The sequence below is a fragment of the Carcharodon carcharias genome, chromosome 8 (assembly GCF_017639515.1).
Source record: "Carcharodon carcharias isolate sCarCar2 chromosome 8, sCarCar2.pri, whole genome shotgun sequence".
NCBI classification, from domain to species: Eukaryota; Metazoa; Chordata; class Chondrichthyes; order Lamniformes; family Lamnidae; genus Carcharodon; species Carcharodon carcharias.
Window position 1 is genome coordinate 86,263,729 of NC_054474.1, and position 13,346 is coordinate 86,277,074.

Here is a 13,346-nt window from a genome sequence, read left to right on the forward strand (position 1 = left end):
GAGTGTTCTCTTCCGCTGCTCAGAGTGTTCTCTTCCACTGCTCAGAGTGTTCTCTTCCACTGCTCAGAGTGTTCTCTTCCACTGCTCAGAGTGTTCTCTTCCACTGCTCAGAGTGTTCTCTTCCACTGCTCAGACTGTTCTCTTCCACTGCTCAGACTGTTCTCTTCCACTGCTCAGAGTGTTCTCTTCCACTGCTCAGTGTGTTCTCTTCCACTGCTCAGTGTGTTCTCTTCCGCTGTTCAGTGTGTTCTCATCCACTGTGCAGTGAGTTTTCATCCACTGTGCAGTGAGTTTTCATCCACTGCTCAGTGTGTTCTCATCCACTGCTCAGTGTGTTCTCATCCACTGCTCAGTGTGTTCTCATCCGCTGCTCAGTGTGTCCTCATCCGCTGCTCAGTGTGTCCTCATCCGCTGCTCAGTGTGTCCTCATCCGCTGCCCAGTGTGTCCTCGTCCGCTGCCCAGTGTGTCCTCATCCGCTGCTCAGTGTGTCCTCATCCGCTGCTGAGTGTGTCCTCATCCGCTGCTGAGTGTGTCCTGATCCGCTGCTCAGTGTGTCCTGATCCGCTGCTCAGTGTGTCCTCATCCGCTGCTCAGTGTGTCCTCATCCGCTGCTCAGTGTGTCCTCATCCGCTGCTCAGTGTGTCCTCATCCGCTGCTCAGTGCATTCCCATTCGCTGATCACTCTTCTTGTCCTCTGCTCAGTTTGTTCTCATTCATGGATCAACGTGTTCTCATCCACTGCTCAGTTTCTTCTCATCTGCTGCTCAGTGGGTTCTCAGCCGCTGCTCAGTGTGTTCTCAGCCGCTGCTCTGTGTGTTCTCATCCGCTGCTCAGTGTGTTCTCTTCCACTGCTCAGTGTGTTCTCTTCCACTGTGCAGTGAATTTTCATCTGCTGCTCAGTGTGTTCTCATCTACTGCACAGTGTGTTCTTATGCGCTGCTCAATGTGTTCTCATCCGCTGCTCAGTGTGTCCTCATCCACTGCACAGTGTGTTCTCATCCACTGCACAGTGAATTCTGATCCAATGCTCAGTTCCTTTTCATCTGCTGCTCAGTGTGTTCTCATCCGTTGCACAGTTTGTTCTCATCTGCTGCTCAGTGTGTTCTCATCTGCTGCTCAGTGTGTTCTCATCCGCTGCTCACTGTGTTCTCATCCATTTCTCAGTGAGCTCTCATCCATTTCTCAGTGTGTTCTCATCCGCTGCTCAGTGTGTTCTCATCCGCTGCTCAGTGTGTTCTCATCCGCTGCTCAGTGTGTTCTCATCCATTTCTCAGTGTGTTCTCATCCGCTGCTCAGTGTGTTCTCATCCGCTGCTCACTGTGTTCTCATCCATTTCTCAGTGAGCTCTCAGCCATTTCTCAGTGTGTTCTCATCCATTGATCAGTTTGTTCTCATCCGCTGCTCAGTGTGTTCTCATCCGCTGCTCAGTGTGTTCTCATCCGCTGCTCAGTGTGTTCTCATCCATTTCTCAGTGTGTTCTCATCCGCTGCTCAGTGTGTTCTCATCCGCTGCTCAGTGTGTTCTCATCCATTTCTCAGTGTGTACTCATCCACTGATCAGTGTGTTCTCATCCACTGATCAGGGTGTTCTCATCCGCTGCTCAGTGTGTTCTCATCCGCTGCTCAGTGTGTTCTCATCCGCTGCCCAGTGTGTTCTCATCCGCTGCTCAGTGTGTTCTCATCCGCTGCTCAGTGTGTTCTCCTCCGCTGCTCACTGTGTTCTCCTCCGCTGCTCAGTGTGTTCTCATCCGCTGCTCAGTGTGTTCTCATCCGCTGCTCAGTGTGTTCTCATCCGCTGCTCAGTGTGTTCTCATCCGCTGCTCAGTGTGTTCTCATCCGCTGCTCAGTGTGTTCTCATCCGCTGCTCACTGTGTTCTCATCCGCTGCTCACTGTGTTCTCATCCGCTGCTCACTGTGTTCTCATCCGCTGCTCACTGTGTTCTCATCCATAGCACGGTGTGTTCTCTTCCACTGTTTAGTTTCTTTTGATTCGTAGCTCAGCGTGTTCTCAACCACTGCTCAGTGTGTTCTCATCTGCTGCTCGGTTTGTTCTCATCTGCTGCTCAGTTTATTCTCATAGCACGGTGTGTTCTCATCCGCTGTTTAGTTTCTTTTCATTCATAGCTCAGCGTGTTCTCAACCACTGCTCAGTGTGTTCTCATCTGCTGCTGAATGTGTTCTCATCTGCTGCTGAATGTGTTCTCATCTGCTGCTGAGTGTGTTCTCATCTGCTGCTCGGTTTGTTCTCATCCCCTGCTCAGTGTGTTCTCATCCGCTGCTCAGTGTGTCCTCATCCTTTGCTCAGTGTGTCCTCACCCGCTGCTGAGTGTGTCCTCACCCACTGCTGAGTGTGTCCTCACCCGCTGCTGAGTGTGTCCTCACCCGCTGCTGAGTGTGTCCTCACCCGCTGCTGAGTGTGTCCTCACCCGCTGCTGAGTGTGTCCTCACCCGCTGCTGAGTGTGTCCTCACCCGCTGCTGAGTGTGTCCTCACCCGCTGCTGAGTGTGTCCTCACCCGCTGCTGAGTGTGTCCTCACCCGCTGCTGAGTGTGTCCTCACCCGCTGCTGAGTGTGTCCTCACCCGCTGCTGAGTGTCTCCTCACCCGCTGCTGAGTGTCTCCTCACCCGCTGCTGAGTGTCTCCTCACCCGCTGCTGAGTGTCTCCTCACCCGCTGCTGAGTGTCTCCTCACCCGCTGCTCAGTGTCTCCTCACCCGCTGCTCAGTGTCTCCTCACCCGCTGCTCAGTATCTCCTCATCCGCTGCTCAGTGTGTCCTCATCCGCTGCTCAGTGTCTCCTCATCCGCTGCTCAGTGTCTCCTCATCCGCTGCTCAGTGTCTCCTCATCCGCTGCTCAGTGTCTCCTCATCCGCTGCTCAGTGTGTCCTCATCCGCTGCTCAGTGTGTCCTCATCCGCTTCTCAGTGTGTCCTCATCCGCTTCTCAGTGTGTCCTCATCCGCTGCTCAGTGTGTCCTCATCCGCTGCTCAGTGTGTTCTCATCCGATGCTCAGTGTGTCAACATCTGCTGCTCAGTGTGTCATCATCTGCTGCTCAGTTTGTCATCATCTGCTGCTCAGTTTGTCATCATCTGCTGCTCAGTGTGTCATCATCTGCTGCTCAGTGTGTCATCATCTGCTGCTCAGTGTGTTCTCATCTGCTGCTCAGTGTGTTCTCATCCGCTGCTCACTGTGTTCTCCTCCGCTGCTCACTGTGTTCTCATCCTCTGCTCAGTGTGTTCTCATCCGCTGCTCAGTGTGTTCTCATCCGCTGCTCAGTGTGTTCTCATCCGCTGCTCAGTGTGTTCTCATCTGCTGCTCAGTGTGTTCTCATCCGCTGCTCAGTGTGTTCTCATCCGCTGCTCACTGTGTTCTCATCCGCTGCTCACTGTGTTCTCATCTGCTGCTCACTGTGTTCTCATCCGCTGCTCACTGTGTTCTCATCCGCTGCTCACTGTGTTCTCATCCGCTGCTCACTGTGTTCTCATCCGCTGCTCACTGTGTTCTCATCCATAGCACGGTGTGTTCTCTTCCACTGTTTAGTTTCTTTTGATTCGTAGCTCAGCGTGTTCTCAACCACTGCTCAGTGTGTTCTCATCTGCTGCTCGGTTTGTTCTCATCTGCTGCTCAGTTTATTCTCATAGCACGGTGTGTTCTCATCCGCTGTTTAGTTTCTTTTCATTCATAGCTCAGCGTGTTCTCAACCATTGCTCAGTGTGTTCTCATCTGCTGCTGAATGTGTTCTCATCTGCTGCTGAGTGTGTTCTCATCTGCTGCTCGGTTTGTTCTCATCCCCTGCTCAGTGTGTTCTCATCCGCTGCTCAGTGTGTCCTCATCCTTTGCTCAGTGTGTCCTCACCCGCTGCTGAGTGTGTCCTCACCCGCTGCTGAGTGTGTCCTCACCCGCTGCTGAGTGTGTCCTCACCCGCTGCTGAGTGTGTCCTCACCCGCTGCTGAGTGTGTCCTCACCCGCTGCTGAGTGTGTCCTCACCCGCTGCTGAGTGTGTCCTCACCCGCTGCTGAGTGTGTCCTCACCCGCTGCTGAGTGTGTCCTCACCCGCTGCTGAGTGTGTCCTCACCCGCTGCTGAGTGTGTCCTCACCCGCTGCTGAGTGTGTCCTCACCCGCTGCTGAGTGTGTCCTCACCCGCTGCTGAGTGTCTCCTCACCCGCTGCTGAGTGTCTCCTCACCCGCTGCTCAGTGTCTCCTCACCCGCTGCTCAGTATCTCCTCATCCGCTGCTCAGTGTGTCCTCATCCGCTGCTCAGTGTCTCCTCATCCGCTGCTCAGTGTCTCCTCATCCGCTGCTCAGTGTCTCCTCATCCGCTGCTCAGTGTCTCCTCATCCGCTGCTCAGTGTGTCCTCATCCGCTGCTCAGTGTGTCCTCATCCGCTTCTCAGTGTGTCCTCATCCGCTTCTCAGCGTGTCCTCATCCGCTGCTCAGTGTGTCCTCATCCGCTGCTCAGTGTGTTCTCATCCGATGCTCAGTGTGTCAACATCTGCTGCTCAGTGTGTCATCATCTGCTGCTCAGTTTGTCATCATCTGCTGCTCAGTTTGTCATCATCTGCTGCTCAGTGTGTCATCATCTGCTGCTCAGTGTGTCATCATCTGCTGCTCAGTGTGTTCTCATCTGCTGCTCAGTGTGTTCTCATCTGCTGCTCAGTGTGTTCTCATCTGCTGCTCAGTGTGTTCTCATCTGCTGCTCAGTTTCTTCTCATCCGCTGCTCAGTTTGTTCTCATCCGCTGCTCAGTGTGTTCTCATCTGCTGCTCAGTCTGTTCTCATCCGCTGCTCAGTGTGTTCTCATCCGCTGCTCAGTGTGTTCTCATCCGCTGCACAGTGTGTTCTCATCCGCTGCTCAGTGTGTGCTCATGTGCTGCTCAGTTTGTTGTCGTCTGCTCAGTGTGTCATCATCTGCTGCTCAGTGTGTTCTCATCTGCTGCTCAGTGTGTTCTCATCCGCTGCTCAGTGTGTTCTCATCCGCTGCTCACTGTGTTCTCATCCATTTCTCAGTGAGCTCTCATCCATTTCTCAGTGTGTTCTCATCCGCTGCTCAGTGTGTTCTCATCCGCTGCTCAGTGTGTTCTCATCCGCTGCTCAGTGTGTTCTCATCCATTTCTCAGTGTGTTCTCATCCGCTGCTCACTGTGTTCTCATCCATTTCTCAGTGAGCTCTCATCCATTTCTCAGTGTGTTCTCATCCATTGATCAGTTTGTTCTCATCCGCTGCTCAGTGTGTTCTCATCCGCTGTTCAGTGTGTTCTCATCCGCTGCTCAGTGTGTTCTCATCCATTTCTCAGTGTGTTCTCATCCGCTGCTCAGTGTGTTCTCATCCGCTGCTCAGTGTGTTCTCATCCATTTCTCAGTGTGTACTCATCCACTGATCAGTGTGTTCTCATCCACTGATCAGGGTGTTCTCATCCGCTGCTCAGTGTGTTCTCATCCGCTGCTCAGTGTGTTCTCATCCGCTGCTCAGTGTGTTCTCATCCGCTGCTCAGTGTGTTCTCATCCGCTGCTCAGTGTGTTCTCATCCGCTGCTCACTGTGTTCTCCTCCGCTGCTCACTGTGTTCTCATCCTCTGCTCAGTGTGTTCTCATCCGCTGCTCAGTGTGTTCTTATCCGCTGCTCAGTGTGTTCTCATCCTCTGCTCAGTGTGTTCTCATCCGCTGCTCAGTGTGTTCTCATCCGCTGCTCAGTGTGTTCTCATCCGCTGCTCAGTGTGTTCTCATCCGCTGCTCAGTGTGTTCTCATCCGCTGCTCACTGTGTTCTCATCCGCTGCTCACTGTGTTCTCATCCGCTGTTCACTGTGTTCTCATCCGCTGCTCACTGTGTTCTCATCCGCTGCTCACTGTGTTCTCATCCATAGCACGGTGTGTTCTCATCCATAGCACGGTGTGTTCTCTTCCACTGTTTAGTTTCTTTTGATTCGTAGCTCAGCGTGTTCTCAACCACTGCTCAGTGTGTTCTCATCTGCTGCTCGGTTTGTTCTCATCTGCTGCTCAGTTTATTCTCATAGCACGGTGTGTTCTCATCCGCTGTTTAGTTTCTTTTCATTCATAGCTCAGCGTGTTCTCAACCACTGCTCAGTGTGTTCTCATCTGCTGCTGAATGTGTTCTCATCTGCTGCTGAGTGTGTTCTCATCTGCTGCTCGGTTTGTTCTCATCCCCTGCTCAGTGTGTTCTCATCCGCTGCTCAGTGTGTCCTCATCCTTTGCTCAGTGTGTCCTCACCCGCTGCTGAGTGTGTCCTCACCCGCTGCTGAGTGTGTCCTCACCCGCTGCTGAGTGTGTCCTCACCCGCTGCTGAGTGTGTCCTCACCCGCTGCTGAGTGTGGCCTCACCCGCTGCTGAGTGTGTCCTCACCCGCTGCTGAGTGTGTCCTCACCCGCTGCTGAGTGTGTCCTCACCCGCTGCTGAGTGTCTCCTCACCCGCTGCTCAGTGTCTCCTCACCCGCTGCTGAGTGTGTCCTCACCCGCTGCTGAGTGTGTCCTCACCCGCTGCTGAGTGTGTCCTCACCCGCTGCTGAGTGTGTCCTCACCCGCTGCTGAGTGTGTCCTCACCCGCTGCTGTGTGTCCTCACCCGCTGCTGAGTGTGTCCTCACCCGCTGCTGAGTGTCTCCTCACCCGCTGCTCAGTGTCTCCTCACCCGCTGCTCAGTGTCTCCTCACCCGCTGCTCAGTATCTCCTCATCCGCTGCTCAGTGTCTCCTCATCCGCTGCTCAGTGTGTCCTCATCCGCTGCTCAGTGTGTCCTCATCCGCTGCTCAGTGTGTCCTCATCCGCTGCTCAGTGTGTCCTCATCCGCTGCTCAGTGTGTCCTCATCCGCTGCTCAGTGTGTCCTCATCCGCTGCTCAGTGTGTTCTCATCCGCTGCTCAGTGTGTTCTCATCCGCTGCTCAGTGTGTCCTCATCCGCTGCTCAGTGTGTTCACATTTGCTGCTCAGTGTGTTCACATTTGCTGCTCAGTGTGTTCACATTTGCTGCTCAGTGTGTTCACATTTGCTGCTCAGTGTGTTCACATTTGCTGCTCAGTGTGTCATCATCTGCTGCTTAGTTTGTCATCATCTGCTGCTCAGTGTGTCATCATCTGCTGCTCAGTTTGTCATCATCTGCTGCTCAGTGTGTCATCATCTGCTGCTCAGTGTGTCATCATCTGCTGCTCAGTGTGTCATCATCTGCTGCTCAGTGTGTCATCATCTGCTGCTCAGTGTGTTCTCATCCAATTCTCAGTGTGTTCTCATCCAATTCTCAGTGTGTTCTCATCCACTGATCAGTGTGTTCTCATCCACTGATCAGTGTGTGCTCATCCGCTGCTCAGTGTGTTCTCATCCGTTGCACAGTGTGTTCTCATCCGTTGCACAGTGTGTTCTCATCCGCTGCTCAGTGTGTTCTCATCCGCTGCTCAGTGTGTCCTCATCCGCTGCTCAGTGTGTCCTCATCCGCTGCTCAGTGTGTCCTCATCCGCTGCTCAGTGTGTCCTCATCCGCTGCTCAGTGTGTCCTCATCCGCTGCTCAGTGTGTCCTCATCCGCTGCTCAGTGTGTCCTCATCCGCTGCTCAGTGTGTCCTCATCCGCTGCTCAGTGTGTCCTCATCCGCTGCACAGTGTGTCCTCATCCGCTGCACAGTGTGTCCTCATCCGCTGCACAGTGTGTCCTCATCCGCTGCTCAGTGTGTCCTCATCCGCTGCTCAATGTGTCCTCATCCGCTGCTCAGTGTGTCCTCATCCGCTGCTCAGTGTGTCCTCATCCGCTGCTCAGTGTGTCCTCATCCGCTGCTCAGTGTGTCCTCATCCGCTGCTCAGTGTGTCCTCATCCGCTGCTCAGTGTGTCCTCATCCGCTGCTCAGTGTGTCCTCATCCGCTGCTCAGTGTGTCCTCATCCGCTGCTCAGTGTGTCCTCATCCGCTGCTCAGTGTGTCCTCATCCGCTGCTCAGTGTGTCCTGATCCGCTGCTCAGTGTGTCCTGATCCGCTGCTCAGTGTGTCCTGATCCGCTGCTCAGTGTGTCCTGATCCGCTGCTCAGTGTGTCCTGATCCGCTGCTCAGTGTGTCCTCATCCGCTGCTCAGTGTGTCCTCATCCGTTGCTCAGTGTGTCCTCATCCGCTGCTCAGTGTGTCCTCATCCGCTGCACAGTGTGTCCTCATCCGCTGCTCAGTGTGTCCTCATCCGCTGCTCAGTGTGTCCTCATCCGCTGCTCAGTGTGCCCTCATCCTCTGCTCAGTGTGCCCTCATCCGCTGCTCAGTGTGCCCTCATCCGCTGCTCAGTGTGCCCTCATCCGCTGCTCAGTGTGCCCTCATCCGCTGCTCAGTGTCTCCTCATCCGCTGCTCAGTGTCTCCTCATCCGCTGCTCAGTGTCTCCTCATCCGCTGCTCAGTGTCTCCTCATCCGCTGCTCAGTGTGTCCTCATCCGCTGCTCAGTGTGTCCTCATCCGCTTCTCAGTGTGTCCTCATCCGCTGCTCAGTGTGTCCTCATCCGCTGCTCAGTGTGTCCTCATCCGCTGCTCAGTGTGTTCTCATCCGATGCTCAGTGTGTCAACATCTGCTGCTCAGTGTGTCATCATCTGCTGCTCAGTTTGTCATCATCTGCTGCTCAGTGTGTCATCATCTGCTGCTCAGTGTGTCATCATCTGCTGCTCAGTGTGTCATCATCTGCTGCTCAGTGTGTCATCATCTGCTGCTCAGTGTGTCATCATCTGCTGCTCAGTGTGTCATCATCTGCTGCTCAGTGTGTCATCATCTGCTGCTCAGTGTGTTCTCATCTGCTGCTCAGTGTGTTCTCATCTGCTGCTCAGTGTGTTCTCATCCGCTGCTCAGTGTGTTCTCATCCGCTGCTCAGTTTCTTCTCATCCGCTGCTCAGTTTGTTCTCATCCGCTGCTCAGTGTGTTCTCATCCGCTGCTCAGTGTGTTCTCATCCGCTGCTCAGTTTGTTCTCATCCGCTGCTCAGTGTGTTCTCATCCGCTGCTCAGTGTGTTCTCATCCGCTGCACAGTGTGTTCTCATCCGCTGCACAGTGTGTTCTCATCCGCTACTCAGTGTGTTCTCATCCGCTGCTCAGTGTGTTCTCATCCGCTGCTCAGTGTGTTCTCATCCGCTGCTCAGTGTGTTCTCATCCGCTGCTCAGTGTGTTCTCATCCGCTGCTCAGTGTGTTCTCATCCGCTGCTCAGTGTGTTCTCATCCGCTGCTCACTGTGTTCTCATCCGCTGCTCAGTGTGCTCTCATCCGCTGCTCAGTGTGCTCTCATCCGCTGCTCAGTGTGTTCTCATCCGCTGCTCAGTGTGTTCTCATCCGCTGCTCAGTGTGTGCTCATGTGCTGCTCAGTTTGTTGTCGTCTGCTCAGTGTGTCATCATCTGCTGCTCAGTGTGTTCTGATCTGCTGCTCAGTGTGTTCTCATCTGCTGCTCAGTGTGTTCTCATCTGCTGCTCAGTGTGTTCTCATCTGCTGCTCAGTGTGTTCTCATCTGTTGCTCAGTGTGTCCTCATCCGCTGCTCAGTGTGTTCTCATCCGCTGCTCAGTGCATTCCCATTGGCTGATCACTGTTCTTGTCCTCTGCTCAGTTTGTTCTCATTCATGGATCAACGTGTTCTCATCCACTGCTCAGTTTCTTCTCATCTGCTGCTCAGTGTGTTCTCATCCGCTTCTCAGTGTGTTCTCATCCGCTGCTCAGTGTGTTCTCATCCGCTGCTCAGTGTGTTCTCATCCGCTGCTCAGTGTGTTCTCATCCGCTGCTCAGTGTGTTCTCATCCGCTGCTCAGTGTGTTCTCATCCAATTCTCAGTGTGTTCTCATCCAATTCTCAGTGTGTTCTCATCTAATTCTCAGTGTGTTCTCATCCAATTCTCAGTGTGTTCTCATCCAATTCTCAGTGTGTTCTCATGCACTGATCAGTGTGTTCTCATCCACTGATCAGTTTGTTCTCATCCGCTGCTCAGTGTGTCCTCATCCGCTGCTCAGTGTGTCCTCATCCGCTGCTCAGTGTGTCCTCATCCGCTGCTCAGTGTGTCCTCATCCGCTGCTCAGTGTGTCCTCATCCGCTGCTCAGTGTGTCCTCATCCGCTGCTCAGTGTGTCCTCATCCGCTGCTCAGTGTGTCCTCATCTGCTGCTCAGTGTGTTCTCATTTGCTGCTCAGTGTGTTCTCATCCAATTCTCAGTGTGTTCTCATCCATTTCTCAGTGTGTTCTCGTCCGCTGCTCAGCGTGTTCTCGTCCGCTGCTCAGCGTGTTGTCGTCCGCTGCTCAGCGTGTTGTCGTCCGCTGCTCAGCGTGTTGTCGTCCGCTGCTCAGCGTGTTGTCACCCGCTGCTCAACGTGTTGTCACCCGCTGCTCAGCGTGTTGTCACCCGCTGCTCAGCGTGTTGTCAGCGGCTGCTCAGCGTGTTGTCAGCGGCTGCTCAGCGTGTTGTCACCCGCTGCTCAGCGTGTTCTCACCCGCTGCTCAGCGTGTTCTCACCCGCTGCTCAGCGTGTTCTCACCCGCTGCTCAGCGTGTTCTCACCCGCTGCTCAGCGTGTTCTCACCCGCTGCTCAGCGTGTTCTCACCCGCTGCTCAGCGTGTTCTCACCCGCTGCTCAGTGTGTTGTTATTCTTTGCTCAATGTGTTCTCATTTACTACTCAGTATCTTTTCATTTTGTGTCCAATACCCTCTCATTCATTGTCCATTGCTCTCTCATTCATTGCTCAGTGTGTTCTCAAGCTTCTATTCAGAAACCTGCTGTTCCAAAACTAACTTGCAGCCACTTCTTTCATCCTTTGCACACAATCTACAGCACAATAACTGCCTGTCTGTACTGATCTTTCTTCCTCTGTATTGCTCATCTATCCTTCTCACTTTGCTTTTCCTTCTTTACCCATAATGGATCTGACTGGTGCCGATTCTGCTCCAGGAATGCAGGTAAAATCTTGCACGTAACCATCCGGTTGTGCAGCATACAATGGCCTGTTCATTTGTGACCCAGTACGACAAGAGTTCATTTCACCTACACAAGAGTGAGTGCTCTGTTTTTCACGAGTACAATTGGCGTTTCTTTTTGTTCTTGCAGGATTTTGTCTATTGGCCTGTCTTATTGTTGAGATTTAAAAATGGCACTTTCCACACCTTCTTTTCCAATCGTATAATTATTGTCTGCCCACTTCCAAACTGGACAGTCTCACTCAAGAAAAAAAGAGCTTGTATTTATTTATTCTATTCATGTCCTCAGGACATCCCAAAGCACTTTATAACCAATCAAGTACTTTTGAAGTTTAATCACTGTCTTAATGTAGGGAACAAGATAATGAGTGGGTAATTTGTTTTTAATGCTGATGGATATTGACCAGGGCACCGGGGACAAGTCCTGCTCTTTTTGGAGAAGTCCACGTGAGAGAGCTTAACGTCTCCTCAGAAACACACACCTCTGACAGAGTGGCACTCCCTCAACATGGCACTGAAGTGCCAGCCTGGATTAAGTGCTGAAGTCTCTGGTGAGGGATTTGAACCCATGCTCTCCAGGCTCAAACTTGATAATGTTATCCACTGCTCCAGGGCTGACACCTAAACTAAGGACATCTGGTTTAAAAGTGGTCAAATGGTGACTTCAGTTCCGCCTCTTTCATTGTGCCAATTGTTTGTCATTAAAGGAATCCCCCCTGTCTCAGGAGTAGCAGGGCTCCGCCAGGGACCTGAACGGAATCTCAATGGCTTCCATGGCTGCATTCACAACGTGCGAATCAACAATGAGCTGCAAGACTTCAGGAGTTTGTCACAAATGCCCCTCGGCGTCTCTCCAGGATGTAGGTCCTGCAACATCTGCAAACATGGTGTGTGCCACTCCGTCGATCAGTCCAGCATTACATGTGACTGCCATGCTGGCTGGACAGGGCCTCTGTGTGATCAGGAAACCCGTGACCTCTGTACCAATAACAAGTAAGTAATATATTTTATGCACACATTGCAGATGTGCAAAGAGATAACTTTTCATAAGGGAGTTGGGATACTAGTGTAACACAATGGTTTGGATTAATTCCCCATTGAAATAGGGAAGATATGAGCTGGTATGCTAGCTTCCCAGGCCTTAGTGTAAGGACAGTTTCAAGTATTTTTTTCACTTCAGAAAGATTTCTTTTAAAAAAAATATTGCAGTTCCTACCTTTGGCCAACAGATGGGGATTATATATCAATTTTTTTTTGAAAAAGCAAATCGACAGACAACACCGCCATCTGCTGTGGGCAGACTCTTGCCCTTTTCAAGAGGAAAATGACACTGTCCCCAAGCCATCCATTCTTCTGGCATAAGTCATGCAGGCATCTTCTCTTTTCCAGAAAGAAGAGCCTTAGCATGCTCAATCTTTCCTGATATTTACATCCTCTCAGTCCTGGTAACAGTCTAATAAATCTTTTCTGCACTTTCTACAATGCTTAAACGCCTTTGTTGTACCAACAAGGTTGCGCCTTCAACATCACGAAACAACCCAAAGCATTTAATTGGAACATTATCATTATTCAACAAAATTCAACACACGAGGAGATATCACAGCCGACCTCCAAAATCTTGGTCAAAGACAAAGGTCGTAAGACATGTCTTAAATGAGGAAAGAGAGCCGGAGAGGTTTAGGGAAGGAATTCCAGAGCTTAAGGCCTTGGCAGCTGAAGACACAACTGCCAGTGGTGGAGTGGTCAAAACCGAGGATGCTGAAGAGGCCAAAACTGGAGGAGCGCGGATAGCTCAGCAGGTTGCAGGGCTGGAGGAGAAAGCAGAAATAAGCAACCAGACCAGCTCAGTACTCAGTAACAGACTAACATTACCCTTCTGCTTTTGTACTCTATTTCTTGAGAATACAAAGCCCTTTGAAATCTTTAGGACCTTATCAACTTTTGTTGCCACTTTTAGAGATTTATATATCTGTATTCACAGAACTCTTCCATCCCATTTAATTTCTTACCTTCTGTAGTAAGTGTAGTGACTGTAGCATTAAGACTTATTATGTTGTATAGTATCACTTGATAGTGTGAACGAATCAGCTTTGAGCGCAGGGAATCTTAGAGTGGAGTTCTTCCTCTAGTTGTGGAGCTTACTGGAAGCATGTAACTGCTGCTGCAGCTTGTAAATAAAGTTCAATTTTTCTAATGAGAAACCTGTTCAGAAAATCAAGTCCATAACAAACTGGCAACAGATCCATCATTGTCCTTTGCCCAACAACTGTGAGTATCTTGTTCAAAAAGGAGAAAAGAAAGATATACTCACCAGATATGCCACATTTTGGCACGATTGACCCCTTTGAACCATCCATAGAGGATTGGTGTCAATATGTGGAATGCCTCAGGTTCTATTTCCAGGCAAATGAAATAACGGGGGAGGAAGATTCCCCGCATTTAGAACTGA

At 51.6% G+C, this 13,346-nt stretch overlaps 1 protein-coding gene across 2 annotated transcripts in view; it reads left to right on the forward strand.

Moving 5' to 3' along the window:
* The window catches only part of LOC121280945 (slit homolog 3 protein-like), a 738,609-nt gene that overhangs the window by 715,334 nt on the left and 9,929 nt on the right, over positions 1-13,346 (forward strand). For both annotated transcript variants that reach the window (XM_041193415.1, XM_041193416.1), the window contains one exon: positions 11,605-11,890. In XM_041193415.1, coding sequence (XP_041049349.1) covers positions 11,605-11,890 — 286 coding nt within the window. The remainder of the gene's footprint in view (positions 1-11,604; positions 11,891-13,346) is intronic.